This window comes from Vulpes vulpes, chromosome 16, assembly GCF_048418805.1.
Source record: "Vulpes vulpes isolate BD-2025 chromosome 16, VulVul3, whole genome shotgun sequence".
Lineage (NCBI taxonomy): Eukaryota > Metazoa > Chordata > Mammalia > Carnivora > Canidae > Vulpes > Vulpes vulpes.
Window position 1 is genome coordinate 43,326,192 of NC_132795.1, and position 13,985 is coordinate 43,340,176.

At 43.2% G+C, this 13,985-nt stretch overlaps 1 protein-coding gene across 1 annotated transcript in view; it reads left to right on the forward strand.

Annotated features, from left to right (window-relative positions):
* Positions 1–957: 957 nt before the first annotated feature.
* The window catches only part of RAB21 (RAB21, member RAS oncogene family), a 40,744-nt gene continuing 27,716 nt past the window's right edge, over positions 958–13,985 (forward strand). The window contains exon 1 of the mRNA XM_026001638.2: positions 958–1,305. Coding sequence (XP_025857423.2) covers positions 1,156–1,305 — 150 coding nt within the window. The 5' untranslated portion in view covers positions 958–1,155. The remainder of the gene's footprint in view (positions 1,306–13,985) is intronic.

A 13,985-nucleotide genomic window follows, 5' to 3' on the forward strand; every position in this document is an offset into this window, starting at 1 on the left:
GGAGCAGTAGGGGAGGGAGGGGAGGACGGGGGAGGGGCAGGAGAGGGAGGGGTAGAGGAGGAGTGGTGTAGGGGAGGGAGGGGGCAGGGGCGGGGGGCGGTAGGGGAGGGAGGGGAGGACGGGGGAGGGGCAGGAGAGGGAGGGGTAGAGGAGGAGTGGTGTAGGGGAGGGAGGGGGCAGGGGCGGGGGGGGGCGGTAGGGGAGGACGGGGGAGGGGCAGGAGAGGGAGGGGTAGAGGAGGAGTGGCGTAGGGGAGGGAGGGGGCAGGGGCGGGGGGGGCGGTAGGGGAGGGTGGGGAGGACCCGGGGAGGGGCAGAGGAGGGAGGGGAAGGGAGGGGCGGGAGAGGGCAGGAGAGGGCGAGGGAGGGGTAGGGCAGGGCGAGGGAGGGGAGAGGCAGAGGAGGGGGAGGAGGAGGGAGGGGCAGGGCGGGGCAAGGGAGGAGAGGGGCGAGGAGGAGGGAGGGGCAGGGCAGGGCGGGGCAAGGGAGGGGAGAGGCAGGGGAGAGGCGAGGAGGGGGTAGGGGAGGGGCAGGCCGGAAGGGGCAGGGGGCGGGGACGGAAGCCGCGGGGTGATGGGCCTGCCGATCGGGTTTAAGCGAAGACCTGAGAGATGCGGCGGAGCCTGGACGGCCCGGGGGCCCCTCGGGCGGTTCAACGGCCGTGACTTGGGCCTCCCGGAGGGCGCGGGAGCCCCCAGGGCGCCTGGGCAGGTGCGTCCGCCGGCGAGCCGGGGCGAGGAGCGTGGGCGCGCGAGCAGTGGAGCACCGGGCGCCCCCCCGTCCGCGGGCAGCCGGCTCCCGCGGTGCTAGGCCTCCCGCGATCCCGCCGCCCCGCCCCCCGGGGCCGCGCCCGCCGCCAGCCCCGCCCCCCGCAGCCCCGCCCCCGCCCCGCCCAAGCGCGTCCGCGGCGCTCACGTGACGCGAGGTGTGACGTAGGAGGAAGGAGACGCCATTAGAGGGAGGCGGAGAGGGAGTGCTGGTCGGCGCTCCTCGGGGGCCTGACGTGGGGGCCGCGGCCCTTGGTTCCCGGACTCCGGCCCGCGGCGGAGGGACACGCGGCGCCCGGGCGTGGGTCCGCGCGGAGGGGCCTGCGCCGGCCGCGGCTGTGAAGGCGCAGCGGGGCGGCGGCGGGGGGCGCGGGCGGCGGGGAGCCGGGATGGCTGCGGCCGGCGGCGGCGGCGGGGCGGCGGGCAGAGCCTACTCCTTCAAGGTGGTGCTGCTGGGGGAAGGCTGCGTGGGGAAGACGTCGCTGGTGCTGCGCTACTGCGAGAACAAGTTCAACGACAAGCACATCACCACTCTGCAGGTGCGGGCCCCCGGGGGCGGCAGGTGGAGCTTGGGGCCCCCGCCCTCCGCCGCGGTCCCCTCGGCCTTCGGGTGGCCTCCATGAGACGGCGCTGGGCGTCCTGGGGACGCGAGGCCCGGGGAGCGGAGGGGAGGGCAGGGGAGGGGAGGGCAGGGCCGCCCGAAGGGCCCCCCCCCCCTACCGCTTGGCTAGTTTTCCCCGTTGATTCACTTCCGCTTGGGCCCTAGGTGCCTTCGCTCCGCAGCGGCGACTGCGGCCCTTGCTCGTCGTTTCGGAATCGGGAACTTGGGCTGCCCGTGTGGTTTTTGCCAACTAGGTGGTTTGTAACTTGAGCGCTTACCGGCGGCCGTGTGTCCACGCACGCTCCGTCTTGCCCTGCCCTCGAGGAGCGTGTTGGTCTTGGCAGAAACCGTCGTCGGCGGGGGGGTTTTGGAGGCGACCGCTCGGCGACCCGGTGGCGGGTTCCGCGGTCTCGCTGCTGCCTGCGTGGGCCCGAGGGCGGCCGGCCCCCGGCACCTGGCGGCGCGCTGTGACCGCCGGCCAGCAGTGGGTCCCCACGCTCACCTGCTTTACCTGCAGCTCGTAGCGCAGGGCCGGCCTCCTGCTGAGCCGGTGACGTGTGGGAGTGCCGCCTCTGACCCGTGGGGAAGTCGGGCCTTTGAGGCAGGTGGAGCATCAGTTTGCACGTGTTAGAAGGAAAATACGCAACCAGACTGAGTTAGTGATCGACTGATGTGACTCGACCGAGTTAGGAGATCGACTACTCTGACCCAGCGAAGTAAGTGATCGACTAATCTGACTCAATCAAGTAAGTGATCGACTAATAGAACTCGACCGAGTTAGTGATTGACTGATCTGACTCCACCAAGTTAGTGACCGACTAACGTGACTCGATCGAGTTAGTGATTGGCTGATGTGACTCCAAGTAAGTGATCGACTGATGTGACTCGACAAAGTTAGTGATTGACTAATCTGACCCGACCAAGTAAGCGATCGACTGATGTGACTCGACCAAGTGATGGACTAATCAGACTCGATCGAGTCCGACCCAAGTAAGTGATCGACTGATCCACTCGACCGAGTTACCGATCGGCTAATTATGACTCGATCGAGTAAGTGATCGACTAATCTGACTCCACCAACTTAGTGATAGGCAGTAAAATAGAGTGGACTTTTGAGCCTGATGGTCCAGGTTCATATCCCATCTCCCGTGTATTTCACTGGCTGTGTGATCTTGGGCGACTTGATTAACCTATGCCTCAGTTTCTTCATCTGCTAAAACGGCCATAATGATAATATGTTGCTCATAGGGTTGTCAGGACAAGCATCCATAAACTCAGTCAGGACCTTTTCTCTTGTAAGCTCTCCATCTTTATTACTGGCCCAAATTGCACAATAGATCTTAATTAGTGACTGCGTAGTGTGTAAGAACCTTGACACTATTTAACAGAATGTACAATCTCCTCTAATTGTTGTGACATTTAATATTTGATGCTATTATTAAACTACTGAGTCTAGTATTCACAAAGATGCTCTGATTCCACGTTCTATTTTTATTCCTGTTTTTACTTCTCTTACGTGAAGTATAATATCTGAAAAAAAAAAAGAATGTGAGAAAACTCCTTTTTTTTCTTACATCCTTGAACAAGAGCATTTATCCAGGTTTTTTTGTTTGTTTGTTTTTGTTTTTTAAGATTCTTTTTCAAGAGAGGGAGAGAGGCAGAGACACAGGCAGAGGGAGAAGCAGGCTCCCTGCAGGGAGCCCAATGCGGGAGTCAATCCCGGGGCTCACACCCTGGGCTGAAGGCAGGCGCTAAACTGCTAAGCCAGCCGGGCTGCCCACTTACCCAGTTTTAATAGTTGTTACTATTGAGTGTTGGTAGTGAAATCAAGGAAATTTGTAGGGTAAATACCTATGATTATTTGGAATTTAGAAATTCATTTAGGTAAAGTAATAATAGCTAACATTTCATGAATTCTTAACCGTACTGCTTTACTTTTCTTCTATCATTTAATTCTTACAACAACCTATGAGGTAGATAGTTTTATTAGCTCCATTTTGCAGGCAAGGAAACAGGCTTGGTTGAGTAATTTGCTAGCATTCATTTTGCCACAAGTCATGCATGGTGCCCAAGCTGAAATTTGAATGCAGGTCTCTGACTTAAGATTTTGAGCAATCACACTGCCTCTGGATATAGGTAAACCACCGCTTTAGTGGTTACCTTTATGCTACAGATCTAAGATAAAAGAGAGGATCATTGGAATTGAGCCCCTCCTCTTTTTAGGATAATTTAGTCCTTTCTCTTAGAAACTGTACCTTCATTATACATTTCAAAGATACCCTTGAAGCTAAAAGTAGGCTAAAGATTTTTCAATGTTAGAGAGAAACCACTGCACTTTATACTGGAGGGGTTGGAGTTAATGGTAGATTTTCAGTATAAAAACATAGCAGTCCTGATTTTAATATTTATATGACTCATCACAAACAGTATCTGAATTATATTATAGATTTTTTTAAAAGATTTTTATTTATTCATGAGAGAGACAGAAAGAGAGAGAGGCAGAGACACAGGCAGAGGGAGAAGCAGGCTCCCTGCAGGGAGCCCAACACGGGACTCGATCCCAGGTCTCCAGGATCATGCCCTGGGCTGAAGGCGGCACTAAACCACTGTGCCACCAGGGCTGCCCTATATCACATAATTGAGGATTTTATTGCATACCAGTGTGTGGAAGCAGCATTGTATCTACTCTTTCTTCTACATCAGTTTATCTCATCTTAATTTTTTTTTAGAGAATTGTGATCCATAAAACACAACCATGTATGCTTTTAATTTCCAAATGGAGAGGAGATCATGCATCAGAAGACATGAAGAGTCCCTCTTTTTTGGTCAGCAAAACTACCTATTACCTATCTTTGTAACCTACTTTGTGTTTTGCAAAGTACACTCTCTTGCAATCATATTTCAAAGACTTAGAAGACCAAGAGGAACCTAAGGTAGTTTATGGTTCACTGTTTTAAGTCTTTTGTTTGATATTTCAGTCAAGCGATTGTGCGCTTTTTGTCTCATCTCTTAGAGATGAGATAAACTGGGATAGAAAGTGGAAAACTCAGTGTCCTAAGGTGGCCCACTTGATTTTGGACGATTTTAATTTCCATTAAGCTTTTCTGTATATAAATCTAAAATCTGTTTCTTTGTAGTTTCCAGTTCCATTTCTGTCCTCTGAATCTTGGGCACACAGGACATCCCTTCTGATAGTTGAAGAGAGCTATCACATCCCTTGGTCTTGCCTTTTGGGTAAACAGGTCTGGTTCCTTTAAAGGAATCTCCTATGACATCATTCTAAATCATTTCACTATTTTGACATCTTTTCTAGACGCTACTTAATCATTGTCCTCTTTCCTTAAAATGTGACTCTTTGAGCTGTAGAAATGATTCCAAGTGTGGTTTAAACTGAGCAAAGCACAGGCTGTCACCTTGTCTATTGAGAGTCCTTTTCCAACACTGAAATAGAAGAGAGTCTATGAGTTTGTGGACAGCTGTTACATTGATTAATATTGGGCTTACTGTCTTTGTCTTCCAAAAAAAAAAAAAAAGGCATTACATACTATATCCCTCAAATTCTTTTTTCTTTGATTTTTATGGTTAAGTTTTTTTGTCGCTAATGTATTTGACCCATTACAGTTGGTTTTGATAGATTTACTCTGTAGTCAAGGCCTGTTGCTGTCCTTTTATTTTTATTTATTTTTAATTTTTTAAAAATTTTTATTTATTTATGGTAGTCACACAGAGAGAGAGAGAGAGAGGCAGAGACACAGGCAGAGGGAGAAGCAGGCTCCATGCACCGGAAGCCCGACGTGGGATTCGATCCCGGATCTCCAGGATCGCGCCCTGGGCCAAAGGCAGGCGCTAAACCGCTGTGCCACCCAGGGATCCCTGTTGCTGTCCTTTTAAAGCTTGATTTTATGATTCAAGAAACATGACCTGTGGGTCATGCACTTGTTTGGGTTCTGGGTATGCAAAGAAGAAGGAGATATATTCCCTACTATCTGGATCAGCTCCTCATTTTAATTTTGTCACCTGAAGATTTGCTAAGAATGTCTTCATTGTTCTCATCAGGCATTAATAAAGACTGAAAAAGGGACATAGAGCCAAGTATAAAGCTCTGCAGCAGGTCTCATTATAGTCCAGTGATGCATGACCCAAGGTGTATTTTTCTTTAGATGTGTGGAATCTTAGAGTGGGGCTTTTTTTTCAGACTATGCATGGGCCATCGTCTATCTTCTTAAGTGAGAAACAGTGGACTGTTGTACCTGTTTATGAAAATGAAAACAGAAAACAGCTTAAGATCGACTTGACTGCTATGGGCTACTAACTAGTGCACACAAAGCCTTTAATGAAAATGGTTAGGGTCCCTGGGTGGCTCAGCGGTTTGGCGCCTGCCCTGGGCCCAGGGTGTGATCCTGGAGACCCGGGATCGAGTCCCACATCGGACTCCCTGCATGGAGCATGCTTCTCCCTCCACCTGTGTCTCTGCCCCCCTCCCCCTCTCTCTGTGTCTCTCATGAGTAAATAAATATTTTTTAAAAAAATGAAAATGGTTATTCCAGCATTATAAATATAGTTTTTTTGCTCTAGCTCCATCAGTCTTGCCCACAGGGGATATCATGAGATGCTTTTTCAAATGCTTGAGGAAGACAAGATACATTGTGTTTCTGCATTAGGAGGCTACATTTACTACATTAGGATGTAGTAAAAAGGGACAGGACTTGGAAATTAGACTTAGTTTTGCACTTTGTTTCCTACTGTTTAGCCATCATGATCTTGGCAGGTTATTCTAATGTTCGTAAACTGGCTCTTAATCTATAAAATGGAAGGGTCTTACTGGAATTTTTTTTAAGATTTTATTTTTAAATAATCTCTGCACCCAGCGTTTGGCTCAAACAACCCTGAGACCAGGAGTTGCATATTTACTGAATGAGCCAGCGAGGTGCCCCCTTCACTTACACTTACAGGATTTTTATGTTGATTAAATAAAGAGCCATCATAGGTAAGCCTCACAGTGCTTGGCACATGTTTGGGTTTTTTTAATTTATTTTTTTAAAGTTTATTTATATTCATGAGAGACAGAGAAAGAGAGAGGCAGAGACATAGAGGGAGAAGTAGGCTCCCTGAGGAAGCCCAACATGGGACTCAGTCTCAGTCCTGGGACCCCAAGATCACGCCTTGGCTGAAGGCAGACGCTCAACTGCTGAGCCACCCAGGCGTCCTGGCACATTTTGGTTAATAAATGTTTGTGTGCTTTAAAAAAAAAGTTTGCGTGATCCTGGGGTCCCAGGATTGAGTCCCACGTCGGGCTCCCTGCAGGGAGCCTGCTTCTCTCTGCCTGTGTCTCTGCCTCTCTCTCTCTCTCTCTCTCTGTGTGTGTCTCTCATGAATAAATAAATAAAAATCTTTAAAATAAATAAATAAATGTTTGCTATCGAATGAGTAGATGGTGCTTAATTTGTGTTGGTTTCCTTCGTGGTAACTCAGGTAATGGGACTAATTTAACATGAATTATTTTGAGAACCTATGCTATATCTGAAGGATCACTATGTTTTAAAATTGTTTATAATTTTATATATAATTATATATGCATACAGGAAATACTGTTTATATAAATATATAAATTTATTATTAGTATACATATATACGTGTTTATTATCCATTCTAGAGTTTTGACTGGGAAATTAAATTCCGTCTTGAAAATTGTGACACTGGCCATGCTTTGGTGTTTTAATACTTCTCCCTTTTTGCAGACCTTCTTCTAGATTACTAATAATTATGAAGAAATCTTCTAAAAAAAAAAAAAGAAATCTTCTAGGTGAGCTCTCTAAGAACTCAAGATCCTTTACCTAGCCCAGGAAACTTAATCATATATGGAGTTCCCATGCTCTCGCATGTGATGACATAAGCAATTAAATTCAATGATTGTTTGTTTCATACCTGTTAAATATCGAACATTGTGGGAGTTGGGGAATACAAAGATGAGTAAGATACCTTAACCATCAATTAGCTTTCTTGATTTTATTTATTCTTTTTTTTTTTTAAGATTTTATTTATTTATTCATGGAAGACACACACACACAGAGGCAGAGACACAGGCAGAGGGAGAAGCAGGCTCCCTGCAGGAAGCCTGATATGGGACTCGATCCCCATCCCGGGTCTCCAGGATCAGGCCCCGGGCCAAAGGTGTCACTAAACCGCTGAGCCACCGGGGCTGCCCTCTTGATTTTATTCTTAAGTGTTTTTGTCATTTTGACCATAACCACCTTTTATCTTTGGTATGTCTCTTTATATCTGTGTTTTTGGGTGGTCACTTAATTTTCTTTAGTTGTATGCGATTTTTCCCCCTGTATGAAGGTATTCTAAGATTATGCACTCTAAATGTTTTCTATCACTTTCCACTAGTCTCGTATAAAAAGTACCGTTGATAATCAGAACCATTAGTCTTCTTCCCTTTTAGAACTCTAACTGGAATTCCACCTCTATCTGCCTTCTGTAGTCCCAGGTAGGTAGCTGTCATTTGATTTAGCAAAGCAGTGCTCTAAGATTGCCTGGGAAAATAGTGTCCTAATAGTTTGGCAAATGATTTGTACTTGTATTAAAGATACATTTGTATTAGTTATTAAATGTCCAAAGTCCCACAAATAATAATGGTGTACCATTTTTTTTTTTTTTAAGATTTTATTTATTTACTCACGAGAGACACACAGAGAAAGAGAGGCAGAGACACAGGCAGAGGGAGAAGCAGGCTCCACGCAGGGAGCCTGATGTGGGACTCGATCCCGGGTTTCCAGGATCAGGCCTGGAGCTGAAGGCAGGTGCTAAACCGCTGAGCCACCCAGGCGTCCCACCATTTTTTCTTAAGCGAAGTCTATTCCTTTGTTTTTGCTCATGCACCTTAACTTCCTAAGCAATCCTTGGCATTCAGGTTCTAGCAGTTGCTTTTATTCTTGGCATCATAGTCTCTGGTCTAGAAATCTTGGTTTCCTTATTTGTAAGATTAGTGTTTTGAATGTCTGGGATATCTTCCAAGTAGTTTTGGAAGCCACATCAGTGTTGAACAGTCAATTCATTTCCATTATCTTTAAAAATACAGTAGTTGAAATCTCCACACACCCCCTCCTTGGTATTTTACTAGATGCTTGTGGGCTATAGAAGGGTAGGTGGTTTGTTTCTTGTTTTTTTAAGAAAAGAGTTTTTCTGAAATTGTGGTTTTAAATTCCTAATATATAAGTATTCCATATCTGATTGCCACTTTCTGTTTTGTGTTTTGAGCTACCCCTCAAGTAACTTTTTGACTCTCATTTTCAAAGTATTTACTTGAACTCTAAACTGATTATAATCCTTATACTTTATGGAAACTAAAGACAAGAAATGTTGAAATATTCAAGCACTCAGCTTAGTGTTCTTTCTTTTTTTTAATTGAAGTATATTTGACATGCAATGTGTAAATTTAAGGTATATAATGTAAATTTGTTACATTTCTGTATTGTGATATGATTGCCATTGTAGCAATGCAGTTTAGTTTTCCAATAGCTGATTTTTACTGCCTTGCTACAGAGGATTTATTTATTTATTTATTTATTTATTTATTTATTTATTTATTTATTTATTTATTTTAAAGGAAGCCTTTCCTCTTCCTCTATTTTTTTTTTTTTTTTAAGATTTTTATGTATTCATGAGAGACACAGAGAGAGAGAGAGAGGCAGAGACACAGGCAAAGGGAGAAGGAGGCTCCATGCAGGGAGCCTGATGTGAGACTCAATTCCTGGTCTTCAGGGTCACACCCCAGGCTGAAGGTGCCGCTGAACTGCTGAGCCACCCAGGCTGCCCTAATTCTCTTTTTTTTAATAGAGTTTTTTTGTTTGTTTGTTTGTTTTTGTTTTTAAGTAGCCACTTTGCTTTTGGGTAAGATGTTGGGTAAATAAGCATCATGTGCAAATGATAGATGTTTCCTCAGCTAATGAGTTTGTTGCTTTGTTAATACCCCTAAAGTTTGGAAGATGAAGTCATTAGAATTATAACCAGAGTTTAGAGGATTAAGGAGGGACATCTCTCATTACTCTGATCCTCATTACTTTGTGCCTATCCTGAGAATATATTTTTGGGAGTTGAGTTAGGTATCCAGTAACACTTGGTTTCCATGTAGAGGAGTGTCAGGTTAAGAATGTGTGTGTTCTAGAATGCACAGCTTTATGCAATGGAAAAAGCACTGTGGAATCAGACAAGCTTCTACCCAGTGCAGCACCCAACTGTGTTGTCTGACCTTGAGTGAGAGTCACTATATTTCTTTAAATCTCAGGTTCGCAAGTGTAAAACAGAGCTACCTAGCTACTTTACAGGGTTTTTACAAAGAGTAAATGAGAAAGTCCAGCACAATGTTTAGCACACAGTATGTACTATTTTTTTTTTTTTTTTTTGTCGTCTTATATTTCTAGAACCTTTTGATATTATAATGCCACTTTACCCTCCTCTTTCTAGACTGGGAATTCTTCACTGAGAGTTGCTAGGGATTTGTAAATCCCTTGGGTGAGTGTGTGAAATTGTTTTTGGTATGTGCAGATGAGCAGTTTTCTTGAGTAAATCAGTTCATGGCTCTCATCAGATTCTCAAAAAAGTCCATGATCGCTCCTCCCTCTCACTCTTACTCCCATGTAACAGAATTAAGAGCCACTGCCCCAGATAAGTATAACTCAGGTGTAACTAGATACATTTGTATCTCAGTAGTTTGTCCAAATTGAGATTGCCTCATAGAGGTGATTAAAAAAGGTAAGACAAATGCCAGCCTTTTGATTGTTCGCTACTGTCTTGATAGTACATGAAATTTTTCAGCTTTATTCTCAAATATAAATTGTATATATATTTGAAACATTTGTTCTTTAAGAAAATATCTGTAACATTAAAAACTTAGACTATATATAAAATGGGACAATTTATATTACACAGTGGGACTTAAGTATTTCATTATGATAAGGAGAAAAAAAGATTTAGTGGGGATCCTTGGATAATATATCAGATACTTGAATTAATTTGGTTTATTTATTTTTATTTTTTAAAGATTTTATTAATTCATGAGAGACCCAGATAGAGGCAGAGACACAGGCAGAGGGAGAAGCAGGCTCCTTGCAGGGAGCTCGATATGGGACTTGATCCCAGGACCCCAGGATCATGCCCTGAGCCAAAGGCGGATGCTCAACCACCAAGCCATCCAGGTGCCCCTAATTTGGTTTATAAGGAAACTTTTAGGAGCACATCTCTTACATAAATTGAGTTTTACCTGTACCAATTTACCCACGCATTTGTAGATATGTTTATCTACAGTAACAGTTTTGGTGTGTCAGTGTTGGCTTGTCCTACTCTCTCCACAAGAGAAATATCTCAGATCTCAGTGTGGGAGATACCATAGCATAGTGGTTACCGGTCATGTCTGGAGCCAGACGGCTTGGATTTCAAATCCCACTATGTTACTTACTGTGTGACCTTCCTGTGTCTAAGTTTCCGTATCTGTACTATTTGGGTAATTGTATCTAACTCAGGGTACTATGACAAATGAATTAATGTTGTTGGAAAGCTTTTAGAATATTGCCTACTTCATTGTGAGCATCGTGAACATACTAAATAAAAATATGTAATATAGTTGACAGAAGACTTATGAAAAGATAATCTAGAGTATAAGCAAGGCAGTATATTCTGTATATTAAAAATTAGGTTCCCTGTAGTTCTTCAGGATAGAGAAAGTGAGTGTGGGTTGTATGGGTGGTATGAGAAAACTTAAAAATTCAAGGAAGAAAGAGTATGTGGGTCATGAACTGAAATGGAATAGATGGGATTCAAGTAGAGAAAAAAGAATACATGTAAATTAGAGGGGAATTTTATGAGCAAGCAGAATTAGAGGTATGCATATAAACCATATAAGTTGGAGAGTGAGTGGAGAAATACTGGAAGCTATCTCAGGACAGTAGATGTGGACAATTGTTTAGGTCCTTAGATACAAAGATAATACTTAGAGATTTTTGCTTGTAGATTAGGGTTCCTGAACTTTGATAAAGGAGAAGCTTGTGAATGTTACTATAAAAAGTGCTCTGTGCAGTACTTGATGGAAGGTAAGCATTCAGTAACTGTTAACTGGTATAGCAATAGTAGTAGAAAAGGAAGTATACAGTTATACTGTACAGATGGGCTATACTTGTGTATCTTTTAAAAATTGCCTCTTGAGGGACACTTAGGTTATTTCTTTTTTCTATTATCATCAATACGGATGAGCATCTTTCCATAAAATTGTATACCCATGGTTCCTTAGGAGATACTTAACACTGTTCCTTAAAATCACCATGGGAAGGTGGTGGTAAGTTTCCAAGGAGATGGTAAAAAGGAAATGGTAGGGCTCTGTTAGCTCTAATTCATTCCTCTCTACTGAGAAATCCCAAAAAATCTCATGATAAAAAGGTTATTTTGGTATTAGCTACCATCAGGGATGTAGTTCAGGCAACTTACTCAAAATGGTATCTTATTAGACTTTAATGACTTTTGGTAAGTGTTTTGTTGTTTTGTTTTGTTTTTACTCATAGAGGCTTTAGGAAGGTAATTTGGCATGCCAACTAAAGTATGAGGTGAGACCAAAGGTATTATATAATATGAGATTGGTCGTCAGAGAACTCCAGAGGAAATAGGGAAGATAAGTCTTGGTAGTTTTTTAGAATGTGGAATGTCAGGGGAGGAAGAACATTCAGTTGATGATACTTCTAAGATTATAAAGCTCAGTGACTTGGAGAATGTGATCAAAATACTAAAGTTGGAATGGAAGGCCAATTTCAGAAGGAAGATCACTTTAAATTTAAATATATTTGAGAAGAGAGGCGTTTAAGTTGACCTACCCTATTAAATATTTGGATAGGATTCAGATTTTGAGTTTCTTTATATAGCATTGATATTGAAACCATGAAAATGGTTGAGTTTAAGTAGATTACACAACTAATAAGTGGCAAAGCTGAGATTCAAATTCAAACTTCTGATTCAAATTTTTTTTTTTTTTTTTGAGAGAGAGAGAGTATGTGTGAGAGTGGGGTGGGAAAAGGGGACAGGAAGAGAGAGAATCTTAAGCAGGCTCCACGCTAAGCCGCCTCATGACCCTGTGATCATGACCAGAGCTGAAATCAAGAGTTGGACTCCCAACGGACTGTGAGCCACCAAGGTGCCCCTCACAGTTTATATTCTTAGTTTCTGTGTTATAATGAGTGGGAGAAGTCCTTTGTTCACATTTATTATCAAAACATATATTTGGTCTTCTCATTTACCAGGTTACCTCCTTTGTTATTTTGCCAATTATTTTATACCCTGTTCTATGTAGTCTTTATTTCATTTAATAAAATTTCTTTAGCATAGTTTGGGTTTTGAAGGAAGATGTTCCTAGATTTCATCTCAGCTCTGCCATTTGTATCTATTTTTGTATTCCTTAGTTAATTACTAAAATCATGTGCTTTTTCTTAATTCACAATTTCCTTGGTGTACATACAACAGAGAATTCCTCCTGAAATCTAGGCTCCTCCTTCAGTGATAATTCACCATCCTAGTATTTTTTCTGTTATACCTTACTTCTCTGTACTTTGTTTTATATAGGTACACCTGACTGTGACTGTGTCTGCATAGCTTTAGACTTGATTCTCTATTCCTTTTTTTTTTTTAAATATGTCAGCTGACTCTGGATTCTGATTATATTTCTTCTCAATTACTCTGAATCCTGTTTTCTCTTTTCTATCTTTTTGGACTTGATGCAGACCCATTTTGTTTTTCTCTCCAACTTAGTAATCACCTCCTGTCTCCAGGTTTAGACATATCCTTTCCAGTCTGCCCTCCCTTCCTCTCCCACAGGATTCTCTTAAAATATAGATGTTATACTTCCCCACTGCTTCAGAATCCTTCAGTGATTCTCCATCATCAGCAGTAGTATTCTTTTTAACACTTATTCCTTAGGATAAGTTAGGCGTTTCTCCAGGGAAACAGGTCAGACAAGTTTGGGAAATGCTTGTATAGATGTAGTTAGCTTTTCTTTTGGCAGAATCTTAGGGTGCTAATGTATATTTTGAATGTACAAAGGGAATACAGAACAACATGCTGCATTTCCCAAATCTGACTGTAGTACACACTGTAAAAAAAAAAAATACACGTGTAGTGTCTTGGAACAGAGTAATCTGTTTACTTTTAATCACAGAGTAAAGTCCATACATCTAGACATGGAACCTTAGCACTTTTTAAAATTTATTCAGCCTTAGCCTATCTTCGTAGTCTCATCTCTGGCATTGACCATACTAACTTGGAGTTCTTCATGGGGAGGGAGTTATGTCTTTCAGGCTTCAGTGGCCTCACCCATCTGTTGGAAAGGCCCCTACAACTCCTAAAGGGGCATCATCACCATCTCTCTGAAGCCTTCTTTGACTCATCCAGGCCAACTTTACACTTCCTTTCTCAGGACTATTTTATTTTATTTTATATTTAATTTAATTTTTTTTGACTCAGGACTCTCTTTAGAATATACTTGGCAAAACCCTCCCATTTTAACAATTTGTCATAATACTGTTCTTGACATATTTATTTCTGCTATAGTTTATAAACTCCTTGAAGACTGGAACTGTTTCA